The sequence below is a fragment of the Apteryx mantelli genome, chromosome Z, assembly GCF_036417845.1.
Source record: "Apteryx mantelli isolate bAptMan1 chromosome Z, bAptMan1.hap1, whole genome shotgun sequence".
NCBI classification, from domain to species: Eukaryota; Metazoa; Chordata; class Aves; order Apterygiformes; family Apterygidae; genus Apteryx; species Apteryx mantelli.
The window spans coordinates 2137805-2165113 of record NC_090020.1 but is presented as its reverse complement, the minus strand read 5'-3'; the positions used below and the strand labels follow the sequence as shown (position 1 = coordinate 2165113).

General features: G+C 42.3%; 1 protein-coding gene across 3 annotated transcripts in view; it reads left to right on the top strand.

The window, feature by feature from the left end:
• The window catches only part of SHB (SH2 domain containing adaptor protein B), a 96216-nt gene that overhangs the window by 12234 nt on the left and 56673 nt on the right, over window positions 1–27309 (top strand). For all 3 annotated transcript variants that reach the window (XR_010886947.1, XM_067316033.1, XM_067316032.1), the window contains exon 2: window positions 7853–7970. Coding sequence is in view for 2 of the 3 variants with exons in the window: in XM_067316033.1 (XP_067172134.1) it covers window positions 7853–7970 (118 nt within the window). In the remaining variant the exon portion in view is untranslated. The remainder of the gene's footprint in view (window positions 1–7852; window positions 7971–27309) is intronic.

The window sequence follows — 27309 nt, the reverse complement described above, 5'->3', positions numbered from 1 at the left end:
CAGTAATGAGATATGTCCCTATGGATACACTTTCTTTCATCGTTGTGCTTTTATGTTGAGCCAGGAATTCTAACTGAAGTCTGCAGACTGATACAATTAATAAATGTAGGAGACAAGAAGGTGTAGCATTTAACCTCAAAAGGTAGTAGCACAATCTGCAGAGGGCTAAAAGTAGCCTCTGTATAATGAAAGAAAAAAATAATGGTGTCTACCTAAAATGAATGTATAGCATGGATATGGAAATGGATAGCAAAAGAAAGCAGGAGAAAAGAGTCAAAATGCAAAAATTGCTTGTGGTCACTCTAAGATTTATTGGCTTACTGTATGGGTTTCAATTTTAAATGCAAGTATATTGCCTGTGGAAGGATTTTTTTCTAAATTATTGAGCTAGGTGCAGAGCAGGAATTGGAGGAAATGTGCAGGGCAGTCAATCAGTATTGCACTTGTATGTCTTCTGTCTTTACTGGAACAAATATCTGAATGGAATCTAGATGCATACTTAATCACATCCTCTGATGTTCACATCTTCCTTCTGATCTCAAGCTGTTGCTGTATTATACCAGTTACACTCGTCTATTTCATTTAAGTAAATTTCCCTCAAATTTAGTATTTCTTGTTACGTATGTTGAAATGATTTGTAATGTTGTGAAATCTACATAATATGGGAGTGGAGGTGTATGTTGTATATATATGTGTGTATGTGTGTGTGTAATATATATGCATACCTGCTGAGAGAGGTTATGGAATTCCCATCCTTGGAGATTTCAGTACTGAACAACCTGGTCTACCCTTGACATTAGCCCTGCTTTGAGGAGGATGTGGTTTAATTATCTTCAGAGGTCTCATCTGACCTAAGTCTTTCTGTGACACTGAAGTTCAAGAACTGCCATAGAGCCTGAGCATTGCTAACAGACTTTTATTTATGTTAATATAGTGTATTCCTATAAGGATAGTAACTCAGGATCTAAGGTACAGCTCTGTCAAGCTGAAGTCTCTTTCCCTTTCTATAGAGAATTCTTTGCAGTAAGTGAATGTGAAGTTAGTCTGACACTTTCTTCTGAAAAGGCAAGGAGGAATGAACAGGATTTTGTTCAGGTCAAGTGCATGGGTATACAGTTGGGCGTGGCTTTTGAGTCAATGAATGGGAGTGATACTGTGGGGACACTAAGGCACAGCTGAATGCTGGTGCTGATCAGCAGGAAGGAGAGGACTGTACTTACCTGCATAGATAGTCCTCTGAATTTTAAAGTGGGTGTATGCAGCAGCTAGGGTAGTTAAATCTGCATGCTAAAGTACTGAGACACTAGACATAGAATTGTGTAATGCTCTTCTCTGTCTGTTTCTAGATTTGGGTCACCATAAATCCAGCTTGCTTATTGTTATGTGACAGCACAGATCTTACCTCTGTCTGCAGCCTCCCCTCCAAAACTGCTCAGGTAAGGGAAAGGTCTGCCTTGCAGTTATTTGCTTGCCTAGCAGCTGGATGTGTGAACTCTGTTAGCATTAGGGCTATTCTAACGTAAAGTATACATGGAAGTGGAACCTTCCATAGACAGAATAAAGCTAAGCAGTTTGTACTTTAAAGGGCTTTTTAATTCTAAAGGAAAAGTAGATGCAGTAACTCATATAAGAACATGCATTGGGACTTAAGTAAATGTCTTTTAGCCTGGTGTAATGAGTTTGGAAGCCTAGAAAGGAAAATGTGAACCAGTATATCTTTCTTTAACCATCAAGTTGATTAATAAACATTGTATAATTGGTTTGCACTCTGCTCTTTTTTTGTGGTGGCCAGTTTGCCATTGTATTTGCTTAGATCAATGAAGAAATATCTTTGCTAGGTTTTCACATGCTCCTTTGCTCCCCAGCTGACTGACACTGATATGGAGGAGAGAGATTCTTGTCTCTAAACACTTTTGTGTATCCTTGCCTAGCAACAGTTGGATATGGTGCTTGATTCCCAGACATTCAAGCTCAGCACTGCCCCATGGCAAAGGATATGGTTTGACTTCTCTCTCCTTTGCTGCCTTGTGCTGCTGTGATTGCATCTTGTGAATAATGGTATGCTAGGCCTGCTGTAGAAAGATGGAGTAACATGAGACCTGACTGTTGAAACAGCATATGATGTATTCTGGTGATAAAGAGGAAGGGGACTATGATCCAGATCTTCCTGGATATGTCACTGTTTCTATAAATGTCACTATAAAACAGTTCATTGTTTAGATGTGGAAATGGATATAAGCTGTGGATTTGGAGTAGTCCTGTGGCATGCCTGATGTATAGAACAGTTTTGTACAGAGCACATCTGCCAACAGCAGCGCACAGGACATTAGTTTTTGGGGGTTTTGCCTTTTTTCTTTCTTTCTTTCTTTCTTTTTTCTTTTTTTTTGGACTGGTTTTCCAAAGGAAACACCACCTATAAACTGCTGTCTGTCCTTCTATAACTTTTGGATCTGTTGGCAGATACTGGAAGGAATATATTCAAGTTCAATATAGGTGGGTGAATGGGTTGAGGAAGGACATCCTACCAAAGGGAAAGCAGGTAGAGCTGCCTTTTTAAACTTTCAGCAACAGCATCTATGTTGCCTTACATGGAGTAGGGACATCACATGGATTAGCAGGGAACTGCAGTTACTGCTTGGGGAATGGGGGGCATAGAGGAGAGAGATGGGGAGGCATTAGCCACAAAAGGACACAAACTGGTGAGAAGACAGGCACTGTTGTTTATGTATGAACTTGTTAGCGGTGGGGTCCTGTCACTGTGAAATGCAGACTGATGCATTTGCTTGAAATCTGGAAACTGCAAACAGGAATTCATCCAGTCTTAAAACTAACTTTTATGTATGGGGGTGTAGCTCTTGAAACTCTGTTAAATAATGGCTGATTTCCTGTTTGACATCTCGCTACCATGTTCATCCCTGTGTCAGAAATTTAGGAGATACCTTTCCAAATTTGTACTTCAGTTGCATTTAGACAAGGAATGTGTCACTCCAGAAAACAAAGCTGTGAATGAGGCCTCTAATTTGCTCCAGGGCTGGAGCTGATATGGGCCTTTCCAACTCCCAAATCCAGGAGTAGAGGGAGAATTTCCAGACATAGCTCCATCTTTGGAGTAATCCTCCCAGAATCATGACCTAAATTTCTGACTCCTTAGCCAGATATTCAAAAGCCTGTTTTTGCTGTTCTGATCTAACGCTGCCAGGATGGTGGAGATCCTTCTGCTGGCCCTTTTGCAAATTGGATGGTATATAGGTCACTGTATTTGCAGGTTTTCCAAGTCTGTGAATTTTATTTTGCAAAAGGCAGTACTGAGGCTGTGGGGAGGATTGCCTGAACTTGCATCTGGTGTTTCACAGGAGAAAGTAAGTGCACATTTTTATTTGTTTGGAAAACAAATCTAGACCAAACTTAGTGGTTGTTCTGTATGCAGACTAAACTTCTAGGTTTCATCACCAGAGACCTTTCTGATATGTAGTCCCCTGAGCATTACATGAAAAGACTCTTTTTAAGGAAATATCTGCCTAGAGTTTGTTTGAGAAGTGAGACCAGCAGATCCCTTGGGTACAAGAAGGAAAAGTTGGTAGTTGTTCAACTTTTCACACAGTTTTAAAACTGGATCTCCAAATTTGTTTAGCAGATGGATGTTTAATACACAGTGACTTCTGCTGTGGCTAGTAACTGCTCTTTTGTGACTAAATTCTCAGGATGAGGAATTTGCATTACACACCTTCAGTGTGTAGGTGCCTTCTTTTTCAGGAGAGCTCCTCCTGTATCTCTGCTGGCAGTTACTTGTTCTTGAATATGATATCAATGTATTAAACTAAAAATTGTGAGTCACAAAAACTGAGAAGGGATGAGTATACGGTCTGCCTAGATAATAAATGTCTTTCAAAGCTTTGTCAGGCAGGAGAGGTCTTTTGCTTTTTGCTTAGTGTTATTTATCATAATTCCTTCTGTATTCTCCATGTAAATAATATATATAATTAAGAATATAATTAGTAGGATATAACTAATCTGGATAGCCACTAAATCAGTCAGCAAACAGATTTTTCTGCCCTGAAGTTGCTGTCCCAGGGATAGCTCTTCTGTATCTTGCTTCAGTTCAAAGAGGTATTATCCCTAATGACTGAGTTTATTTTAGTGTGGTAAGTTCTCAGTAGTTTCTTTTTTTGCTCATTTCTTTTAAAAATATATTTTTCAGCCAGGTACAGATATCTGCAAAATCATGCTTTTAGGTCTGTTTGTTGTTTTCTTGCTTTGACTGCATATGGAAATCATGCTTTTGCATGTGCAAACACTGCTTTAGACTTGAAGAACATGCTTCAACTACGAAGCTTGCATCTTAATTACTACGTATTAGAGGGGCAAAACAGACTCACTGTGAAGCTTATATCTAATAGGTTATTATTGTTATTATTATTATTTTTAATTTTGTGTCTGCTACTTGGCATCTTAGCAAGCATCTGTATTACAAGCAACAGTATTACTGTTTTGAATCTCCCAGTTTACCTAGTAATTGAGGCATGTTCATTTTCTTTTGCATTTGAGTTTTAACAGACTACCTGCTTGGGAACTCATGAGACCTTTCATTGAATCAATGAGGGTTGATCTGCCTGATCTAGGAAGCTTGGATATAAGTTTCACATACTTTAGATTAATGCACTTTTCCTTATGTCTTGATGTTACTTGAACAACATGACAGAAAACAGTACTGTATTTTTTTTTTTTCACTCCTGTTTCTGTTGTGGAATTTGTGAACTGGTCTTGAAGTTGCTTTATTTGATTGATATTTACTTATTCTACCTTATGATTATTTTCTAAGATGTTAGTTGTTATGGGCCTGGCTTTTGTGTCTTTAAAGAATTGTCCCTGGTTTTCTTTCCCAATATGCTATTCTTCTAAAGTCAAGATTAATTCATTTTTATTGAAAAGAGTTTAATACAGTTGGATAAATGCATGTAGATGGATTACACAGCAAGAGTATTTAGCTGAAAAATAGTTTACTCTGTTTGAATGATTGAAAGCAATTACCTGTTCTTGGCATAGGCCACTGGGAGAGTGAATTATGTGAGGCTTGGTCTGTAATACAGCTCTTTGACAGGATTATTCCAAGCAAAATTCTGATAAGGTACCTGAAATCTAAATGACTTCAGTGCTAAAGCCTGTCAGCTGGCTAGTATCTGGAATAAAGACTCAGCAAATCCTGTGGTGAGAGGCTTTGTGTGGTCAGCTGACACAGCACAGTTTTTCTTCATTGTTCTGATACCAGAGCTCTGGTGTAATGCATGATCTTTCTTTTCAGTGGCTGAGTGTCTCTTGAGTCCATGGTGTTACATTCCAAACATTATTCCTATGTTAAAGACAAGGATGGCTTACTGAGTTAAATTTGAAATCCAACAGAGATCATGAATTTGCAACAGTGAAATGCAGGAGACTCAGTCTTTGGTTTGAATAGATGTGATATTTGGCAGTATGCCTCCTAGTATAAGGAACTACTTCTGTGCCCCAGAATTGTGAGGATTTACAGATGCTCAGGGCAAGTGCAGCTTCTTAGCACCAGGAGAGGTTGGTAACAGTTACCTGGGGAGCTTTCTGGCAGCTCAGAGCTTTAGAGCTACATTTTATTGGGAAATACAGATACAGAGCTCCAGGAAGGGAAGCAGATTGTTATTTCTGCCTGAATGAGTTTGGAAGAGAAAGCTTGGGGTTGATGGGGTGTTATGGGGGGAGGAGTTTGCTCAATCTGACAAATGTGTTAGGTGACCTGTTTGAAAGCACAGTTATGATGAGCTGTACAGAATTTCATAGTGACCATGATATTGTTATTCATCTGGAGGGGAGGAGTTTGCAGCCAATGTCTGAGTGAAGGAAGGTTTTCATTCCAGGAAATACTATAGTAGGTAGATTTCCAAACTGTAATCTGGTACAGATTCAAAATTGGGGCATATGGGTCTTCTGGAAGGTTTGGGCCCTCCGACAAATCACTTAGTTTTGCTGTTAGAAAGCAGCGTTTGTTTTGTTAGACTTCTTCTGAATAGCAAGTTAGTCACTTTAATCCTTTTATTAGGTACCATGAGCTCTTATTTTACCATTAAGCTTAAGGCAAATCAGTCTCCGATTTATCCTGTTTGACAGCATTTTGTATGTATAATTTCTTTCACAGTGTATTTTTGGCAAATGGAGAAGAAGAAATATCAAATAGCTATCCATGTTAGGCTGTTTTCTCTTTCGTGTTTTAGTACAGTTATGTTAAAGACTGACAACTATTAGGTGTAAGCATCTGTAATGAGAGAGCAGCAGGGAGCCTATGATACCATCCATCAACTTTTGACAGGGCTGCATCAGAAAACTAAATGGATAGCAGTTCAGCTGCAGAGCTTTTGGAGATAAACCGATCCTTGTGACTAGGATAAATTAGTGCTGCGAGATACACATTGTTGTCTTTGTATTAAATGTGTGCAGCCACTGATACTTCTCTGACAGTATGGTTGAGTGCTGCTTGCGTGTATGTTGCCAAAGATGGGGAGAGGGGGCGTTTTTCCTTTGAGCTAACTGTTATTCACAATAATGAAACAATCATTTCAACCATTATGTGAAAGAAAGGATTATTTTTTGTCCCTCTATTATCCTCGTCAGTCTGCTAGTTTCCTATTGAAGGGAAGCTTCCAAGCACTTTAAATTGAGTGAAGGAAAACACCCTTGATCTATAATTAAAAAATCAACCCAAGATACTTTGGGATTACCATTGTTAACCTGTGACCATAGGACAATGAAGGCTTGCTCTGACATTTTAGGTCTGTGAGTTCTGTGAAGACGAATACAACCTCTAAAGGGACCTCCTGTGGCGCCTTCCAACCTGAATTGTTCTATGATTCTGTGGGCATCCTGATACTGAGGAATGGGATAGAAGCTTGCCTCTGCTTTCTGTGCTTCAGGCTCTTCACTTGCCTGTGGTACTCCTCTGCCTGTTCTATATTGCATCTCTGTGTGTCTAGAACCAAGATTATCTTAGCCTGTTCAGTCATAGGGAGGAACGATTTCTATGAGCTGATTATAGTGCCTACATAACCAATGGGACTTATCGTATGATGATTTTGTGTGGGGCAACAGAGGGTGGTAATGCAGGGTAAGAGGTGAGGTTTTCTGTCCTTCAGTATTTCTGATCTCCTAATGGAGGAAGGGAACTTGTTCTTTTGACAGATAATTTCTTCACTGCCTTTTATTGTCTAGTTTCACTAAACACAGGTAAATGGAATGCTCCTTTAAGGGAAAAGATAGCACAGATTGGTCCAAGGAAATGAGCTTTAAGCAAAATCTTATTTTGTGGCTTGTTGCTTTTCAACAAAGAATTAAAATGTTAGTTTTTTATTAATGGAGTGAAAAGAACAGCCTATGAATATCTCATTGGAAAAAATTTTACCAGTATTTTCTGTTATGGCTTATAACTCTAAAAAGGTAGAGACAATCTGCATATGTAAGCATGCTTTTCTGCAAATACGAACAAACTATTCTGATAAGAGAAGAACTGCCCAGGATGGAATATGCTGAGTGATTAGTTCTTTGTAATTTGCCAGTCACAATTATTCCATGTTTTGTGCTACTCAAAAATTTTTTTGAAGTAGAATCTGCCTTTGTGAGGCCTCTGGTGTGATGAACAGGAGCAGGCATATTTCAGCACCAGTAAGTAGCTGATGTGTGGAAGTTGTGTGTTTGTCTGAACCCAGATTGCATTTTGAAGATGAGATAGGATACAGCTGTGTGAAACTTTGGATTTTTTTGCTTTTGGGGTGTTGCTTCCTTCTGACTTACAGATATCAGTGGCAATTCCAGTAACGGTTACTTTCCTGTCTTTCAGGTCTTGATACCAGATGACTACTCAGATCCATTTGATGCCAAAAGTGAATTGAACAAAATGGGGAAAGGGGAGAACACTGGCTATATGGAACCCTATGAAGCCCAGAGAATAATGACTGGTAAGAAAAAAGGATTGCACATGTACATATGTGAGGTTTAATTGCATGGCAGTTCACATGGATATTACAACTGCTCTGAAACAGAAATGTCCTTGGGCACATGGACCTGTGTTTTTTGAAGATGCTCAGACAGTCAATAGTAAATGTCATGTAGGCTGTTGTAGGACTGTGTCTGCCTTGGCACCTAAATACGCTTCTGGATCTGGCAGTTGAGTATAGATAGCTTGAACTGTGTTGTAAGAAGATGACAGTGATAGGAGCACTGGGAGTTGGCGTGCGCATGGCCCTGCTTGCCAGTGGCAAGGCTGTGGCTTAGCAGGGATGTGTACATAGCAGGGATGGCTGAAGCATGGCACTGCATTAGTTCACTTAAAAGCAATTAGTCAGTTTGCTTGTGACCTTACTTCTTCATCTGATTTCAGCTTCTTGGTCCTGCCTTTACTGCAGGAGGGCTGCAAAGCTACATCCTCATGTCTCTTTCTTCCTTGATTCTCTGGTGCTCTGTTTTTCTGTGTCTGTGGACAAAATGGGACGCTTAGGATGCCTTTGAGCCTTTAACTGCTGTTCTTTGTAGTCTGCTTCCTTTGTTGTCATGTAGGGAGGTGGCTTATGGCGGTAATGTTCTAAGAATTTGGACTGCTGAACACCCCTTGTCCTCTCATTATGTGAGATGTATAATGTGATTATTATTCATGTGTTTTCCTCATATGATCTGCATCCATTTCCTACGAATAGGCTTTGCAGCCTGCAAGCTTTTCTGGGGGCCAGGGGCCATATCTTCTGCATTTATGAATGTTTGACTCAGTCAGCACATACCTTTGTGCGGGATCAGTAGTGCATTTCTCAGATGTACAGTAGGTGCTTTTATTATGAGCTGAATGTCACAATTAGTCCTTCTGTTTTGCCTAGTTAAGTTGTTTGTATGCTTTCCTTTTCTATCAGCAACTCCTGCTTTGGGCCCTCAGGAAAGATCAGTCAGTGGGAGAAGATGAGGCAGTTTGATGCACTGATCCCTTTTGCATGCAAGTGTTCCTATTTTTCTTTTTTTAAAGAGCAGGCCTGAAGAAAGGCACAGGAAATGACCTGTAGAGCACATTGTTTGGAAGGTTTCAGTATCTTAGAGTGACTGGGAACTTTTATATATCCTTGATGTAAATCTCATTTTAGCTGAGGAATCTTCAAATGAATAAATTGGTTTGAATGGATTCTTGCTACTTACACAGCAGTGATGAAAGCATTTTTTTCCACAGTAGAAATGTAATAGTGAGCACTTGTAATTTTAGCTTTGAAGTTGACAGTGCCTGATTTCCTTCTCCCTGTATTTAGGGCAAGAGCTTATTCTATATCTTTTTACAGGGTTAGCCATAATAAATGGGATGGTTATGTGGACAATACTGGGTGGATTAGCAGTTAATTTGTGTAGCTTTGCAATTGGAAAACCCTTGTCTACAACCCTCTTGGTCAAATCAGTGTTTGGTGCAGCTGAGGAGCTAGCAAATCTGCTATGTATGTTCTTATAAAGCAGATGTGAGGAGATCTCAGATGATAAAAGTACTTCCAACACTGGGGTTTAATTGTATATGTTGATACAGCAAGTATTCTGAATATGCCTTTGAGCTGGTAGAAGGTGCTTGATAATCCCTGAAGATGCTTAGTGCTTTGACATCTGGGTGTTTTGGTTCCTATCCTACCCTCTTCCTGTCCTAATGCTGAAAATAGAAAAATAGAAAAAGTCTTTCCATTAACCTCAGTGAAATTAAGTTATGTTCCATCATATTCAAGCATGTGATTTTTTGTTTTTTTAATTGCTCCAAGATTATCCAGTTTGCAGTTCCCATATGAATTCTGTTCTATTATGTAACTACTACAGAGTAGCCTTTCTAAAGAAAGCATTTAGTCTTAGTTTGGTTTGGTCTCAAAATGTTTGCTGCTTTGTTTGTGATGTTTGTTAGCTGTACTGTTAGAGGGGCAAAAAGCATGTTATATGGCTGTCCATTTAACTTCAACTCATCTGGTGAAATTCTTTTGTGTATTTAGAATGAGTTAATCCCAAACTGGAATCTGCTTTCAGGAGCAGAAAACACTTTGGAAGAGACAAAGAAAACAAAGTGTGGGTGGTGGGGGGTCTTTGCCAGCTTTCAGAGCTCTTCTCCATGCTTGATTACAATTTCAGCCTTTTTGTTTAAAGCCCGTAGAGACTGACTATAAAAAATGCATAGCAAAGATACGGGGGGATGAGCCTCTCTTGTGGATTGATAGTGAGGAATATGCCCCATTTAAGACTTGCTATCCTTTCTTTCTAAGCAAGTTTTAAGGTCCCTTGTAATGATTGTACATTGCTGATGATTATAAAAAGCAAAGAGGTGTGCTTCTGCAGGAACTTAGGTATCAGCTCACATACTTTATTGTGTCAGTCAGAAGTGTTGTTTTCTGTTCAACCTGTTACATTATTTACCTTCAGCATGATGTGGCAGAATGGGAGATATCTCGAGGCCCTGTCTTGTGGAGAGATTACAAAAATCCCCCACCCCCTTCACCCCTTTAAACTCTGCTGTACTTCTGCTTTGCACTTCTATGTCACACAGGTAATGTGCAAGGGTGTTTTATGCGACTTGTTGGCTCCACAATTCTTTATGCCATAGTTGTATTAAAGATAATGGTATTGTCATAGCCTGATGGTACAAATGTCTCCTTAAGTCGTTTAATGTCAGGCTAGCTTGACCTTGTGGTTTTCACAGATAAGAATACTTCCAGAGAAGTCACAGATGATTTTATTAGGGAAAAAAAAACTAGTATTTTTCTGTTCCTTTTAATGAGGGTCAAATAGAGATCACTAAATTCTTCCTAGTCTGGAAGAGAACTCATAATTCAGCTTACCTATTTCAGTCAACCTTCAGATATAAAACTTTCCCTGCTTTTGTTTCCATAAAGCTGGGAGTTCACCAGTCTGTTTTTTACTTCTGTGAATGCCATACCATCAGCTTAGAATGGCTTTTCTGTCTGTTATTCCTCTTTTTAACTGTAGAGCTTTTTTGTCTGCTCATTCTTTGTTTACAGATGTATCCTAACTTTTGATTAAGTCTGAATTCTGACACCAGCTGTTAGAATTGCACCAGATGCAAGGGTTAGTCTGAAATTGGGGTCTAAATTGTTTGTGCAAGCTGCATGCTCCTTGAGGGAATAAAGAGTTAGGCAAAACCCTATGACTTCAATTGGAGAAGCTAAGTTTACACCTAAAGAAAAATCTATGCTGTGTGAAATAAGTATTGTGTTCATCAAAAGCTCATTTTATTCCCCACTGAAAGCTGTGGGGGCTCAGAGATGTAATGTCAAATGGCTTCAGGTATTGAAGACAATAATTAGAATCTTCAGGGACAATCTTTGGTCACTACTAAAAGAAACTTACTGGTCCGTCTAATCCCATGCTGTCTGTGGTAGAAGTGTATTTAATCAAGCTTGAAGTTTTTTCTGCTGATAGTGTCCCTCAAAATACTGTCTTCCCAGACTTGCAGATCAGGCTGGCTGGAAGAAAGTGACCCTTATGCCAACCTTTGGAAAGGCTTAACCTGAGGCCAAGGCAGGGTGTGGTGAGAACCACTGCATGCTTTTGTCAAGATGTCGTCTCCTGGCAGCCGCCCACATCCGCTGCCTGGGCAGATAATCCTGAGTGTTTGTCCTGTCTTCAGGGAGCCTGTGCCAAAGGTTCAGAGAAAATCCCTGGGGGCCCACTTACTTTAACAGTGGCTTCTCTTCTCTTGTGCCCAAATGGGACATAGGATAGCTGATTATGTAGAAAACTAAGACTCCATTCCCTTTGGTTGCCTGATAGTCTTTGTTCAGTGACAGACTTCTCTGCAGCAGATACCCAGCTAAACTCTGGAAACTGCAGTGAAACAGAAGATAAATTATGAATTATCATGGGGATGCGGTAGTTAAGGTTGTGCTGATTTCCAGTTACAGCATGGCATAAAGATACCACCACTTTTTATTTTTATTTTATTTTTTTTAATTTGATTTAATATCTAAATCCAGTATGGCAAAAGTGATGTCTCTTTCTGTAATTCCTCTCAGCAGAAAAAACATTTCTTGCTAAGTTTTATCAGATAAAACCTTTTGAAACTCTCCCCTGTTAAAATACAATCTTTTTTTCTCATATGCCACATACACTGTAAATACACAGCTGTGGTTACCACATGACCCCATGACTCCAGTTGTATGTGTGTGCATGCTTGTGTACATGTGCTATCCAGCACCTAGGATGGAAGGTGTGTGAAGTAAAATGGGGGACACTTCCTTTTCTGTGTAAGGGTTAGCAAGTGCGTATTCATGTTGTTCTGGCTTTCTAGTTACTTGCCTCTTGACTACTTCTACACAAATGGTTTTAAGCTTAAGAAGGAAAAAATATCAAATCTGCGATCCTGTGAGACTTTTGACCAAAAACTACAAATCTATCCATTTAAAAGCTATAATAACTTCATGTTCTGATGCCAAAATTCACTGGGGGGTACAAAACCACACCTTTGCCCTTGTCTGCTACCAGAAAAAAGCACCGAAAGGAGAAAAAAAACCCACCAACAAACATCCAGTAACTTGTTTACCTCTATTTTTTAAAAATTAGGTTTGTGTTGAATAATACCCACTGTTGCAATGCCACAGAAGTTGTTGGATGATAACTTTGATCAGGTAAGCTAATGGACTGAATTAGGAAGATGAGCCGTTGTTAAATAAGAGTTAAACTTGTCTTGTGGTTAAGCAGTTTTTGGTGAAGGCTGAGCAGGAATCTCCTTGGGCAATCTTCAGTGATCTGCCTTTTAAACTTATGCCTTTTGTGTAGTCCAGATTCTGTTTGGCTTCCCTGGGACTTCGCTGTTTAATGGATTTGGTGCTTTGAATACCCTTCGAATGTGTTTCCTAGGGCTGTAACAATAAGAAGTTGGTTCAGCATGGTGGCATCTGTCATGTACTTCAGGGATATGGTGTTCATTAAATAGAAGAGTTGCTCTGCATTTGCTAAAAGCCCAGGTGAGCTCCTCATGGCTCGCTTGAAGTGCAGCCAGTTGGTAGTAGCTGTGGTTGGTATTTGTCCCTTTACACATCCTTTTCTTCAGTACCTTTAAAGAACTGTCTTCAGATCTTGTAGCTCCTTTCTTTGTGACACGGAAGGGGGCTTGTACTCTGGCCGCCCCTTCCTGGTGTGCTGTGTGCTCCAGGTGTGGGTCTCAACTAGGGTGAATGTGCCCCTAAGAGCCACGGGAACAGTGTGGCATTTTTGCCTTGTTCCCATTCTGTCTGGGGATTGCATGTCCCGGTGTAAATAGAGATGTAAGAAGGAGGTTCTCTGTGATCTAATTTTTTGACATATTGTATCTTGGACATGCACATGCTGGCTCAACATAGAGTGGGATCCTGGCCTGACAGCTGTCATGCAGACATGAAAACCACTACAGGCATCGAAGATGATACTGATTTCTAAAGATTTTGAAAACAAGGTGGACCAGAAAAAAAGAAAGCAACCTGCAAAAAAGATATGGGTATTGCTGATGCTGCCACAATAACCACATCCTAGTGGGACACAAATGAGGAAGGACTGGAAGGCAAAGAGGAAAAGAAAGAAAAAACAACCCAAGATAACACTGCTGTAACTGGGGTTCCTTACAAGGCTGCTGCCCCAGGTGCTGCTTTGTCTGAGCTATCTCACACCAGAAGGGACTCTGCCCTTTTATACTGGCCCCAGAGCATTGGGGAACTGCAGTGTAAATCCCCTGTGTTCGCTTGCAAAGTCTGAGCTGTCTCCCTGAGCCAGTTGCAAGTGGGGTGTTTCCACTGCAACTCGCATGCATGCTTTCACTCTTATTTTTTCACCTGGCATTGGCCCTAGAGCCTGCCTGTGCTGCAGTAGTGTGTTACCTGTCACAAGAACAGGCCAAGGGAGCTGTGCGTCCTTTCCAAGCCTGCAGCCAAGCACTATTGCTTGAATCAGACCTAGGAGGTACTTACACTCCGGAGAGAAACAGCTCCCCAGAGGAGTAATGGCTGGGGCTGCTGCATTCTCATGGACAGGGATGGTTGAGCCATTGTCAGGCTAGAGTGGTGGGTGCTACCTGTAATGTTGTGCTGTGATCCGTTCTTCTCAGGGAACAATAGGGGAAGAAGAGATAAGCCTGTCCTGGGCATGTGCTGCCACCAGCCTGTACCAATGGCAAGTGCTGGAGAGAAGCATGTTTGTTTACTGTGGTAATTCCTTGCTTGAGAAAAGGGAGGATGCCCTCAGTTTGTGGGTATGGCCATGCTGGAGGGAAGTGTGAGTTGTTTTTCCCTTTAAGATGCTCTAAGAATCACAAGACCCTATCACAGCCATACCCTGCGAGCTGGGAGGGATAGTACCTTTCCACTGTCTCCTGACAACTTTGTGTGGTGACACAGCACTTCCAGGCAGCTCTGCCTCTCAATATGAATTAGTCAAGCCCTCAGATTGCATGAAACACTTGCACAGTTGATCAAGGCAATCTATACCATGTCTGTATGGTGGATCATAGAGGGCATCTGAAAGTCACTGTTGGAGGGGGATCCAATCTTGGATCATCACTGAGCTATATTCTTGAATTCTATCCTATGATATAAGCTAGTTGGAGTCTCTGCTTTGTTCCAGTTTCAGCAAGCAGTCCAGAGGAAATACAGCACAGCAAATCTGAAGGCTTTTTCTTCTCTCCTCCAGCACATGGGAAGGGGAGAAAGGTGCAATAAATTTGCATGGTTTTCTTCCCCTCATGTCTACAACAGTTCTGCACTCTTGTGAACTAGAAGGCTTTTATAGGCCTCTGGATTTGGTTGCAGACAACACGTGATGATTTACTTCCTTCTAGCAGACAAGTTGCTGGGTGTCTGCAAGAATTCAAAGTCTGTGTCCGGGTAACTTCATAGCTACAAGGCCCAAGAATTCAGGCTATTTGCCTACAAGACATATTGTCCCTCTTGAATGCCAGTTTTCTGACCCTGTAATCTAGGCCTGATGCAAGGTGAGCTTTTCTGAATTCTGCTCCAAAGCCTGAATTCTGCTTCCAAAGCCATGCTGAAGAACCATGTGAAGGATCCCTCTACTCTGTTGTGCAGTTCCATTGTGACACTTGCAAGTGTGGGGAGACCTGTTTTGTGCTCTCCACCTTGCTGATATCGCCTGGCTGCAAACTGCATGTGGCTGTATTCCTGTTCCAGCTGCTGTATAAGCAGTGCCCACCTGTGGAACAAAATCTTTTTAACCCAGCAGGAGTTCCTTGCGGGCCTGGCAGATGACCACATCCTCCTCCATGACAGCAGCCTTTTATTTATTTATTTATTTTATTTTATTTTTCCTATTCTTTTAGTTGCAGGAAGCGCACTGCAGAGAAACAGTTTTGAAGTGGTGTTCTGTCTGACAGGAGAATACAATGTTAAACGAGGAACTCTATAGGTGACATCGTGAGCTGGACTGTAATGCTTTACCCTAATGAACTAAGCTGTTGTGAGATCAAACCCCCTGTGTGAGGGCAGGACAGGCTACCAGCTGGGTATGGTTCAAGACCTGAGATGTTAACCTGTTGCTCACATTTTCATTCACCCAAGGCAGTATGAAAGCATGCCTTCCCTGAGGGATGTGTCTATGGAGAAAAAACTATTGCCTTTTCCAGGTCAAGAGTTGTGTTTTCTATGCTCTAGAATGGGGAGAGAAGGAAGATTGGGGCATGCTAGGCCTTGGAGTTGGCTTTGAAGTTGGGATAAGCATAGGGTATATTAGTGCCTACTGTATGTTACAGGCCCAGAAGTCCCTCAGGACTGTGCCCTGCCTGGAATTTTGAATGTATGGCTTGCATTTTCCTATGCTTTTGTAGGCAGCATGTGGCACTGTGTCAGGGACTTCAGTTCCTGCTTGAGGCTCTGGCCCCTTTTATCATGCGTCTGCCTCAGGGATATGGTTGACAGGAGGAAACCCCTCTTTTTGCATTTCAACCTTCTGCAGATTTCATTGGGTGGGATTTCTGAAAATAGTAACTTTCCCTGAGATGTGACATGTGACAAGGTATTCTGCATGGAGCAAAAGCAGTATTACAAACGAACTTCAGAAGAGTTTGATAAAATAACTAATAAAATATCCACTGTGGTTCTCTTCTGCTTGGGATAGCTTCTGAAGCTACTCAAGCATAAAATATCTCTTTCAGGACAGTGAAAGGCAGGTTTTTGTGTTTGGGGAGGCTGAAATTCAGTCTTGCTCTTGATGCATTTCTTCCAAGAAATTAGTCACACAGAATACCTGCTATCAGCTACTTTCCTGGAACTGAGACTGTTAGATCTTGTAGGCAGGACATGTTGACCCATGAGATCAGTGGAAGTGCTAATATGCATCCCTTTGAGTCAGTCCTGAATCAGCACAGTATTGTGCTGCCAACACCCTGGGAGAACTCGGAAAGATCTAAGAGAGTCCCAGAAGAGCTGCTGGCAGTAAATGGAAAGCTGAATTCACGTGTCCTGGACGTAGTTAAATCCAAAAGGAACATGTCCTTCCTCCGTGGACTATGCAGGGCAAGCTGAGCTGAGACAAGAGCAGCTTGTATCAGCAATCCACCCCTGAAGCATTTACAGAGGAGAAGGATCTCTGCTGGACTTGAGAAGATATGCAAGGGTTTCTAGGGATGCTTAGAGCACTTGATTCATGGCATAGACATACCTATTATCATCTTATGGTGGATAGTGGTGCCTGTATTGCTCAACATCTTTGTCAGCCTGTATAATGACACTTGCACCCTCAGCAAAGTTTTCCAGATGACCAATAAACTAGGAGAAGTGGTTGATTAGGAAGGGCAGAGCCTCCATGCAGAGGAATCTTGATAAATTTGATGACTGGGCCTATAGGAACTGTGTGAGGTTCAGTGAGAAGTGCCAAGGTCCCCAATGGAGTGGAGTAACCCTATTTCTTGGTGCACACTGGAATTTGCCTGGCTGAGTAGCAGCCCTGCTGGAATGGACCTGGGTGTTCCTGAATGCCAGGCTGAACCCAGGCTACCCAGTGCTCCTGTCACGAGTAGGACAAACAACATACTGGGCTAGGTATGGAGAAGCATGGCCAGCAGATATAGAAGTTGTTATTCACTGTCTGGTACTGGTGAGGCCTGACCTTTACTACAGTGTCCAGTCTGGGCTCCCAGATCAAGAGAAAGGTGGAGAAACTGGAGAGGAAACAGCAGAGACCTCTGCAGATATGGCATGGGTGCTGCTGTGTGTGAAAAACTGGTAATGGCAGATGGCAGGTTGAATGTGAGCTATGCCAAGGTGCGTATAAGCCAATGCATAAGGCAAACCAAGCTGCATTTGGAGGAACACAGCCAGCAAATAGGGGGGAAGCCATCTTGCCCTTTACTTGTCCCCAAGAAGGATACACCTGCTGGACTACTGTGTCCAGTTTGCACATACCCCCCTCCACACAGCTGATAAAACTAGAAAGGGGCCATCACCAGCTGGACAGCAGCCTGAAGTGCATGGCTGGTTAGTCTGATGAGGAAGAGGCTAAGGGGGATCTAACAGCATCCCACACTACCTGAAGGGCAGTCAGAACCCAATCTTTCTCAGCCATGCCAGGCAATGCAACAGGGGGCAACAGGGGCAAGATGCAGGTTGAGGGATCCAGGTGGGACATTGGGGGAACTTTTTTGCCTTGGAGAGTGGTCACCAGAGAGGAGGTGGTGGTGGTGGAGGGAGTCTTCATTCTTTGAGGTTTACAAGCTTTGGCTAGGCAAAACCTGGGCCACACCATCTAGTGCTGTGGGCACTTGACTCCTCTGAGTGGGAGGCTGGGCAGGACACCTCCAGGGGGCTCTTCTGTATGCAGAAGAATTTCCTTTCATGCATTCTCTTGAGCTCTGAGTAGTTGTGTGGGTGGGTGTTTTTTCTATTGTTTTGGGGTTTTTTTATGTATCCATTATGATAGTGTGAATTGTTGCACTGGCTGTAGAAGACACACTCCTAGCTCTTTTTCTGCTGCAAGGAAGGAATTCTCTATAATGTCTTATTTTATGGAATGGTTTTTAGGCTGCTTTCATACTTATCGCTCTTATTCCTGATGTGGTAGTTGTCTTTTGCAGTTTTCTGTTCTTCTGCTTAGTTCTGCCAGGAGGTGGGTGAAGGGGAATCTGTCCATCCTGTTCTTCTGCCTGCAGGAGGCAGTTTCTTATTTCCTTTGAAACTATTCTGACCTGCATGGCAGTGGACAAGCCTCCACTTTTAGCTAGTCAGTACTTCAGATTCAGTAGTCTAGAGGTGCATCTAAGAGACCCTTTGTTCTCCTGGGAGCTGGTTGTACTTTTTGCCAGCAGGGGCTGGGAGAATTAGGCAGAATTTCAAAGGAAAATTCCCTGCTTTATCACAGGCTTTCAGCTGTAATACCCTCCTCCCTTTCTTCTTTTTCTGTGTATTGATCATTGTGCCTTTGTCAACATCATCCTGGCTATGCAGTAAAACAGTAGTTTAACTTGCTCACAACTAGGCATTTTGTGCTCTGCCTCCATCTCTTTGGCTATAGAAAGCTGAGTCCCCTCTCTAAAGTGCAGGCATTGCGAGAAGAGCAGGTGTCTTCCTCCACTTCACTACTTCTTTCTAGGGGCTGAAGTAACAAGCTCTGTCTGAATCATGGTGGAACCCAATGTGTGGCAGTCAGCTTGGCAAAAGAAACACACCTGCCTTAACAGGGAGCTCCTTGTAGACATGCTGGGAGCAATAGCTCTGTCTTGCTACAAGCTAACTCAGAAATGCTGGGAGTGCTGGGAAAGCAGCATTCCCATGAACTTGAACCTACTTTAAACAGCCCTCGGGTGTCAGTTTCCCTTGTAACTGGGGAGGCTTTTTTTTGTTCAGACATGTAACTTCATCTGAATAGTCACAATAGTGTGCTGGTGGTGAGTCAGTTCTTGTAAAATCCTTATTCCTTTACCAGGTGGCCTCTGGTGCGCTGTTTGTTCCACTGAGTTTACCACTGCAGATAGTGCAAAAAGAGCAATGGCAATTACTTTGATACATATTTCTTAGCAGTCATAGCTTGGGATGCTTATAAAGGAAGTTTTGGTTGGAATGGAGGTCATGGAGCCTAGCAAACCAACCCGTGATCAACAGGTGCTATAGTGGGGCACTATAGTGGCTTTGTTCATGATTTGCAATCTGCTTGTATTTAAGCATGGGAAACGGCTATAGCCTTAGCTATATTCTTTGTTGGGGCTACCATTCCGTCTGTTCCAGTTCTAGACTCTGTCTGAAGATCTAACTCTGGGCTAGCCTCAGCTTGAAATCAGTCCAAACATGGGAACCTATCCAGCATCAACCCATCTGATGTAGATTCCCCACTACAATTCATATGTTCATTGTACTGTTGGCAGACGGTATGAATAAGGCTACATGCTGGTCATTCTAGCAGAGCAAGTTTTAGGGGCTCAAAATGCTGTTTAACCAGTGCTTGCAGTTTGGAGACTCCCTGCATCATGTGGGTAAAGAAACACTAGTTTTGTAATCCTCCCTTTCAAGAGAGGTGCTTGCACAAAGCATATCTTTTCTACAAATACAGTCAATGTCTGCAATGTGATAATTTTTTTTTATTGCTGGATGTCTGGATGCACCTTAAACACATCATTGGGTTTTAGCATACAGGGTTTTACTCTTATCTTGCTCTAGCTTGCTTCTTTGATTCTCTCTTGTCTGTCAGTCAGTCATCACAGGCCCCTCCAAAAAAGCAGCAAGTTTTCAGGTCAATTTTCGTAAGGACTTTTATCCTTTTAATGTTAGATGTGATCTGCCTGCCCCTTCAAGACAGGGATGTTTCTTGCAGCAGTGTGAGGAGTACCAAGGTCCCACATGGTCTAAGAGTATCTCTCATTTTAGTACTTCTATAGCTGGCTCTTGAGAAATGGAAAAGAGAGAACTGTGACTCTACAGTGAGAAGATGGTCTGAATTCACTGGGAATCTTGGAAATCTTCTGACTGCAAAAAATGAAAGCGCTCCTAGTTCTCTTATTTGATGCTTGTCTTGCTTGATTAAGCAACTTCTTGCCTCTGTTCAAAGTCATTTTAGTCTCCCTCCCTTTTCACTTCAATCCTCCTCATCCCCTCAGTACAAGTTATGTTGGATTTGAAGAAATTGTACTGCTCCAGCTATCAAATGGAATAAAAAAGCTGAAAATGAAAAAAGCCTGTTGCAAAGGATTCTGGTGGAGCATTCTTTGATGGAGCAACTAAGGGGGCAGCTAATACTACATACCACTTCCAAGTGTGTGAAGGATAAGAAGATGATCAAGAGTAACCAGCATGGATTCACAAAGGGGAAATCAGGCTTAACCAACCTGATAGCTTTCTCTGATGGAATGACTGTCTGGGTAAATGAGAGGAGAGCAGTGGATGTTGTCTACCCTGACTTCAGTAAGGCTTTTGACACTGTCTCCCGTAACATCCTCATAGGCTAGATGAGCAGACAGTAAGGTGGATTAAAAACTGACTGAACAGCTGAGCTCAGAGGGTTGTGATCAGTGGCACAAAGTCTAGGTGAAGGCCAGCGACTGGCCCCTCAGGGGTCAATACTGAGTTCAGTCCTGTTCTGCTTAATCATCAGTGACCTGGATGAAGGGACAGAGTGCACCCTCAGCAAGTTTGCTGACGATACAAAACTGGGAGGAGTGGAGGATACTGGGAGGATACCCCAGAAGGCTGTGCTGCCACTCAGAGAGACCTGGACAGGCTGGAGAGGTGGGCGGAGAGGAACCTCCTGAAGTTCAACAAAGGCAAGTGCAGGGTCCTGCACCCAGGGAGGAATAACCCCATGCAGCAGTACAGGTTGGGGGTTGACCTGCTGGAAAGCAGCTCTGCCGAGAAGGACCTGGGAGTGCTGGTGGACACCAAGTTGACCATGAGGCAGCAATGTGCCCTTGTGGCCAAGAAGGCCAATGGTATCCTGGGGTGCATCAGGAAGAGTGTTGCCAGCAGGTCGACAGAGGGGATCCTCCCCCTCTCCTCAGCCCTGGTGAGGCCACATCTGGAGTACTGCATCCAGTTCTGAGCTCCCCAGTACAAGAGAGATATGGCACTACTGGAGCAAGTCCAGCGAAGGGCCACTGAGATGAATAGGGAACTAGAGCATCTGTCATACGAGGAAAGCTGCAAGAGTTGGGCCTGTTTAGCCTGGAGAAGAGAAGGCTCAGGGGGGATCTTTTCAACATGTTTAAATATCTGAAGGGCAGGTGTCAAGAGGATGGAGCCAGACTCTTTTCAGTGTTGCCCAGTGACAGGACGAGAGGCAACAGGCAGAAACTGAAACACAGGAAGTTTCACCTGAACGTAAGGAAAAAAACTCTTTTTACTGTGAGGGTCTTTGAGCATTGGAACAGTTTTCCCAGAAAGATTGTGGAGTCTCCATCTTTGGAGATATTCAAAAGCTGTCTGGATAGGGTCCTGGGCAATGTGCTGTAGGTGACTGTGCTTGAGCAGGGGAGTTGGACTAGATGATCTCCAGAGGTCCCTTCCAACCTCAACCATTCTGTGATTCTGTGTTGTAGAACATGCCTCTGCAGGAGGGCATGTGGCAATCAAGGGAGCTTCTCCCTTTACTGTGAATATTAGAGCGAGCTGTATAAAAAATTAAACTGTTTGGCATTGTCCCTTGAAATTACAGTTCTGTAGACTGCAATTCCTTCTGATTTCATCATCCCATCCAGGCATGGAAAGGACAAGAGTCAGCAGATAAACTGAAATGAGAGGTTCCAACCGAATGTAAGGAAAAACTTTCTCATTATAAGGACAGTCAAGTGGTGGAACAGGCTGCCTAGAGAGGTTGTGTAGTCTCCATCCTTGAGTGTTTTCAACACTGGACTGAGCATCTAGTGCCTGAGCACCTGATGTGACCTCATAGCTGACCCTGCTTGGAGCAAGAAATTGAACAAGATGACTTCCTGAGGTCTCTTCCAACCTGACTTATCCTATGATCCTGTAACTCAGCTGGAGCTTTCTGCGAAGGCTGTGAGAATCATCCCATGCCAGGCTGCACGTGAAAATCCATGCCTATTTGGTCTCAGTCCGTTTCCAGCTTTGCCACTGTGACAGTATGCTCCCTATAGTGGTCTTTCTCAACTGAATCACTGAAAAAAACACGCAGGAGCTTATGAGGCATAAAGAAGCACCCTGATGAAGGCTTGAGTTCATCCACAAATATCTCAGTGTTATGGAGGTAACAGACATTGGACAGAGAATGTGTAAGCTGAAAGCCTGCTGTTCTTGCAGCAGTGAAAATGGTTTCTGACAGCTGTTCACTACCTTTTCCGACATGAAAGAAAAGGGACCGAGCCTGGACAAATGGGCTTGCAGGCTGGACAGGGCCTGCATATGTGTGGCTGGACTGTGCTGGCAGGAGTTCAGGCTGCTCTATAGCTGGAGGTGTGCTGTGAATTATAGGTGGAGATGTTACTATTCTAGTGAGACCACTGCTAATGTCATGATTAAAACTCTGAGAATAAATGTTTCTACTTTTTTTTTTTTTTTTTGAAAGATTGTTGATATTACCTGTGCTATGAAGTCAGAGGGAGATTCTGCCCTTTTCTCAGCTAGCAATGCTAAAGTTAAATATTGTGTTGGGAGTCTTTTTAAACTTGTGAGGATTTTTTTTCTCAGAAATACTTTCTCAATCATCCTTTCATATAATACTCTCTTTAATGCTGTGTTTTTTCCTCTATACTGTACATAAAAGTTAAACTAGTTCAAAGTAGATTTCCTGAGTGACTTCAGTAAAACAGCAAAACAGGTTGGCACAGTTAACCATGTGATGAAGCAAAAGTCGTACTGCTTGGAGAGAAGGAGAAGCCTTTTCAGCTGTAATATTTTGTCTTTTTTGCTGGGCTTAGCTTGTTAGTGAACAGATAAATTTTTTGCATGCTGGCTTTGCATCCAAACTCTGAAAATCTCTAGTGGCACAACATGAGTGAAATCTCAAGAAAATGCAGTGGGTTTCTGACATCAGCTGTATTTGGATAGCTGCTATTTCTCCTGGTTTTTTTTTTTGTTTGTTTTTGTAAGCCAAACCAGAAGAGGTTTTTCATACCCTTAAAAATCAATGAAGGGGAAAGATTCAGAGAGTTCTGGGTCTGCTTGCCATAGAGACTGAACAGCATCTCATATCAGCTTTACCAACCTTTTAATGGGGCTTCACTGCAGTGTCATAAAATGGGTTTAAAACATCGATGGGAACTGCTCTGAAACCCAGCTTGTTTTGTGTGCTCTGCATTTTACGGAGACTGGCAATGCGGCGTGTGGCTTCTTACTGTCTCTTGTTTCTGGCTATGAAGAGCTGCGCTTGAAAGCGCTGTGCTCTTCTGGAGGTGCTCAAGCATCTGTGGAAATTCAGGTGGTGCATAAAATGTCAAGAGACTAATCTGTGCAGCAGCAGCCTGCAGCTGGGGGCAAATAAGCCTCTTCCAGTTTTAGTCTATGTTGGCATGCTGATGTGAGTGTTTCTTTCTGTCACCCCTCCCCAAGCAAATACCTCAAAAGCTTCCAGTCTGTTTGTGCTTGTTGTTGGATTGTGGTGCATTACCATGGATTTCTCAAGCAGTTTCAACACTTGAAAGAAGAGGCTGGAAATGAGGCTTGGTGGAATTAAGCTAACTCATGGTTCTACGTTGCTTGTTTCATTGTATAGCCATGGCTTGGAAGCCTTGGAAGAGGCTTGGAGAGATAGCGTACTGCATGAAACATAAAGAAGGCAAGCAAAACTGGTGCTATTGTAGGTCAACTAGCAATTAAGAACGAATCAGGACAAGTGGGGGGAATGAGACTTGCCTGGAGGAAATCTGGACTTGTTTTGAGATCTGAATTGTGTTCATTTTCTGTAATTTGGAAAGCTATGCAAAGAAGCAGTAGTTTTTTTGTGGCTCTGCTCTCATGCTGTGGTAGCTGTCCTGTGGTCTGACAACTGTTAAACTTGGCTGGGGTAGGCTGCAAAGTAGAGAAGTTTGGAACAGCTGAGCCTTCCTGAGCTTTTTCTAGACAAGCCCAGGAGCAGCTGTTACAGTTGTAATGTATCCTCAAGTGGGCAGAGTTGTGTGTGTTATTGTCTCAAATGAAATAGTAAGGAAAGAGAACAGAAAAGGAAATAATGTGGTGTCTTTCAGATTTACCATTGCTTTTGTCTGTGTTGAATTGAAAAGGAGTGAGTATTGCCACGTCTGCTCCTTCTCCTAGCTTGTTAGATGCGCCTAATATTGGAGCATCTGCAGTGACACTGAGAAAACTTGACGTCGTGGTGGAATACAGAGCGGATGAACAGACAGCCTCTTGTAATCCCCTTTTAAGGTTGTTTTTATATCTTTCTTAAAAATCAAAACAAAACACTTTCACAGCAACAAACCCAGCTTTTCACACTTGTCTCTTCAGATGTGGTTTTGTACAAACATTTTGAAAATGTTTGCATGCACTCTGATCTAGTGGTTTAGCAGAGCATATTGGAAAATAAGAGTGTAACTGGAAAAGCTGCCATAGCATGTTGACTCAGTTACATGCAGCAAGATCATGACTAGAATGAATTATGACGTGATATTTTCTGACCTGACCTAAGCAGAAAATATCCGATGTTACTATTCATCATTTCTGATGCTTCTGTTGAAAGGAGTATATGGGAAGTAAGAGGACTAATTTGCAGTGTTTGCTGGACTGTGCTTTCATTTTCTTAAGAACAAGATTTGTTCTTAATGCTGTTCTGCTGAATGCTAACCAGTTTCATTTGCTGGTATTAGATATTTGTGTAAGCACAAATGTAGTTAAGTGATGACATGAAAGACTTTGATAAAATGTTCTAAAGCATATCAGTAGCTCCATACATTCAAATACAACTTCAGTTTCTGTACTATTATATAAAAGTGCTGTCCCTGAGGGGGAAAAAATACTTGTCTAGCAGATTATAAGTGAACTTTGGACTAAAAATTAACATCAGGTCAGGGTTTGCCTGTGCAGTATAACAAATACAGACAAACCTGCAAACACATGCACAGGCTAGATGCTTCCTCTGAAGTGCAATTCACACTTCTCTGTTGCTTTTGACCACGTAGCCATATCTATGTGAGAAATCTACTGCAGGAGTCTCAAGCAGCAGTCCTTCTCCCTACTTTGTGCTCCATATGGGGAATGTTGGCAGATGGCATAAATAAGATGAGAGCAGAGCCAGTCTGGCTTTGTTAAATCAGAGATGGCAGCTGTTCTGACTGCCTGAATCTACCACTTAAGTCTGCCATGTATGGCGTTCCTGTGGGCAACTTCCTCCCTATTCTGAATCATAGGGCAATTTAAGGCTGGGGGGGGGCCTCTAGAGGTTCCTCCCTCCCTGCTTCCCCCTTCCTCCCACCCATGAAAGTAAGGCCAGCTTCAAAGTGAGCTGCATGCAGTTAATGGGATTCTTTTAGTAATTCTCATTGAACTTAAACCCCCCAGGTGTCAGGGAAAGAATTGCACGTCTTGTCTTGGTTTTAATAAAGTGGCTTTCCTGATATCTGGCTATCCCTTGCAATATAAACTTGAATGTATGAGTGTAGATACATATTTATACTCAGTAAAAAGCTTGCTGCTCAGACCTGGTCTTGTGCCAAGCTTTTGAGCAAGCGCTCAATAAGCAGAGACCCTGACAGGCAGGCAAGGTTGAAGAGAATATCTCCTTTCTGTGAGAGCACTGAGCTGCATTTATGTTGTGAATGGTTTATACTTTCACTCCTCTCTCCTCTCAAGTTGGTTCCTGCCAAGAGGTGAGATTGTGTTTTTGAAGAAATCTGACAAGGGGCTTGTGAGCATCAATAGCAGGCTTGAGCCAGCAATACTGATCTAACTGCAGGAAATAGTTGACAGACCGTAGTTGTTTGCTACAGCTTCTTTGCCCTGGCCCTGGAGAGCATTAGCTTGTTTAAATTAGCTACCTCATTAGTATTAGGATGTCCTCTAAGGAGAATAGATTCTGGTTGTGCCAGTGTTAGAATAATTTTGGGGGTGGAGGGGTGGGGGAACTGTCTGGGGGTGTAGGGAAACATTGTGCTAGCAGGTATATGTGAAAATAATTTTCCCACTGTCTTGGTGCTTTGCCTGATGCCTCTCCTGGCCTTGTGCTGTCTGCATTCCCAAGAGGGCTTCAATTCCTACTTTTACTGCAAGGAAAAGGCACTCTTATGGTGCATAGCAGCTTAAGAGTATAGGAGTCCTGTGTTTTGTTTGAGCCAAAGTCTCTGTTTTGCTGTAAGGCACATCAATTGTTGGATGGACTAGTCTTCAATCCCACCATTCAATACTCCTTAAAGGGAAGTTCAAGAGAACCTAAGAACAAACCATTGCCTCATGATGCGACTGACTGTAGCAGCAACCAGAGTTGGCTACTGGCCAAGCTGCAATAAATGTACAGAATCTTGATTTTTCTGACCAAAAAGAGCATCCCTGCTCCTCTTCTTGGTCTTTCTGAGGAATGTGTAAGGAGTGACTGGGCTAAGAAGCATCAAAACACCTCCAAAGATGAAAAGTCTGCTGAAATCATGAATTTTAAGACAGCAGTTACAATGTTTAATGACTGCTCATTTGACAGAAAATGGGTTGTTGAAGGGAACAACTATGTAGATTAAACTTTTGACTTCAAGCAACTGAAGAAATTAAAAATATTTCAATTTCTTTCATTTTTTTTCTTCTGTCTTTAAAGAAATCTGTCTGTAAGGCTGAATTCATGAAGTCACGTCCTTTGGAGGCAGCAGTGCTGTTCTGCTACTCCACCAGGATGTCGTCTTTCTTCCTCTATGTGTGTCTGTGTGTTGTGGTGTTCCCTCCCCACCATTAACCCTTCTTCCCTCTCGTTCTCCAAGCCACTCCCCCGCACCAAAAAAAGACTGCACTTCTTGTCTCCTCTGGCAGATTATTTCATTTGTTTGTTTTCTTTCTTTCGGCACATACTTTTCATGGAAATTATGAATGGTTTTTGTTTCTGGTTTACTGATACTTGTCATAAAGGGACTTTTCCCTTCCTGCCCTTGCACGGGCTGGCCTAGTACTCTTTCTTTATCTGGATTGCTGGAGTCTAAAGTTCCTTTGGATGCTGTTCCCTGGGGTAATGAGTCAAGCCTGGAGTTTGGTAGGATTTCCGTCATGATGCAGGCTGTTTGGGGCCATTGCTTTTCATATCAGGATATTATGCCAAATTCTCAAACTGAGGTAGGGGAACAATTGTCAGTTATTCATTCCTGGAAGGTGGCTCACATCTGAGTCATATGGCCTTGGTTCAGAAAGAAAAAGGAGGGAAGAAAGGCACCATATCCAGCTTTTCCTGCAGAGA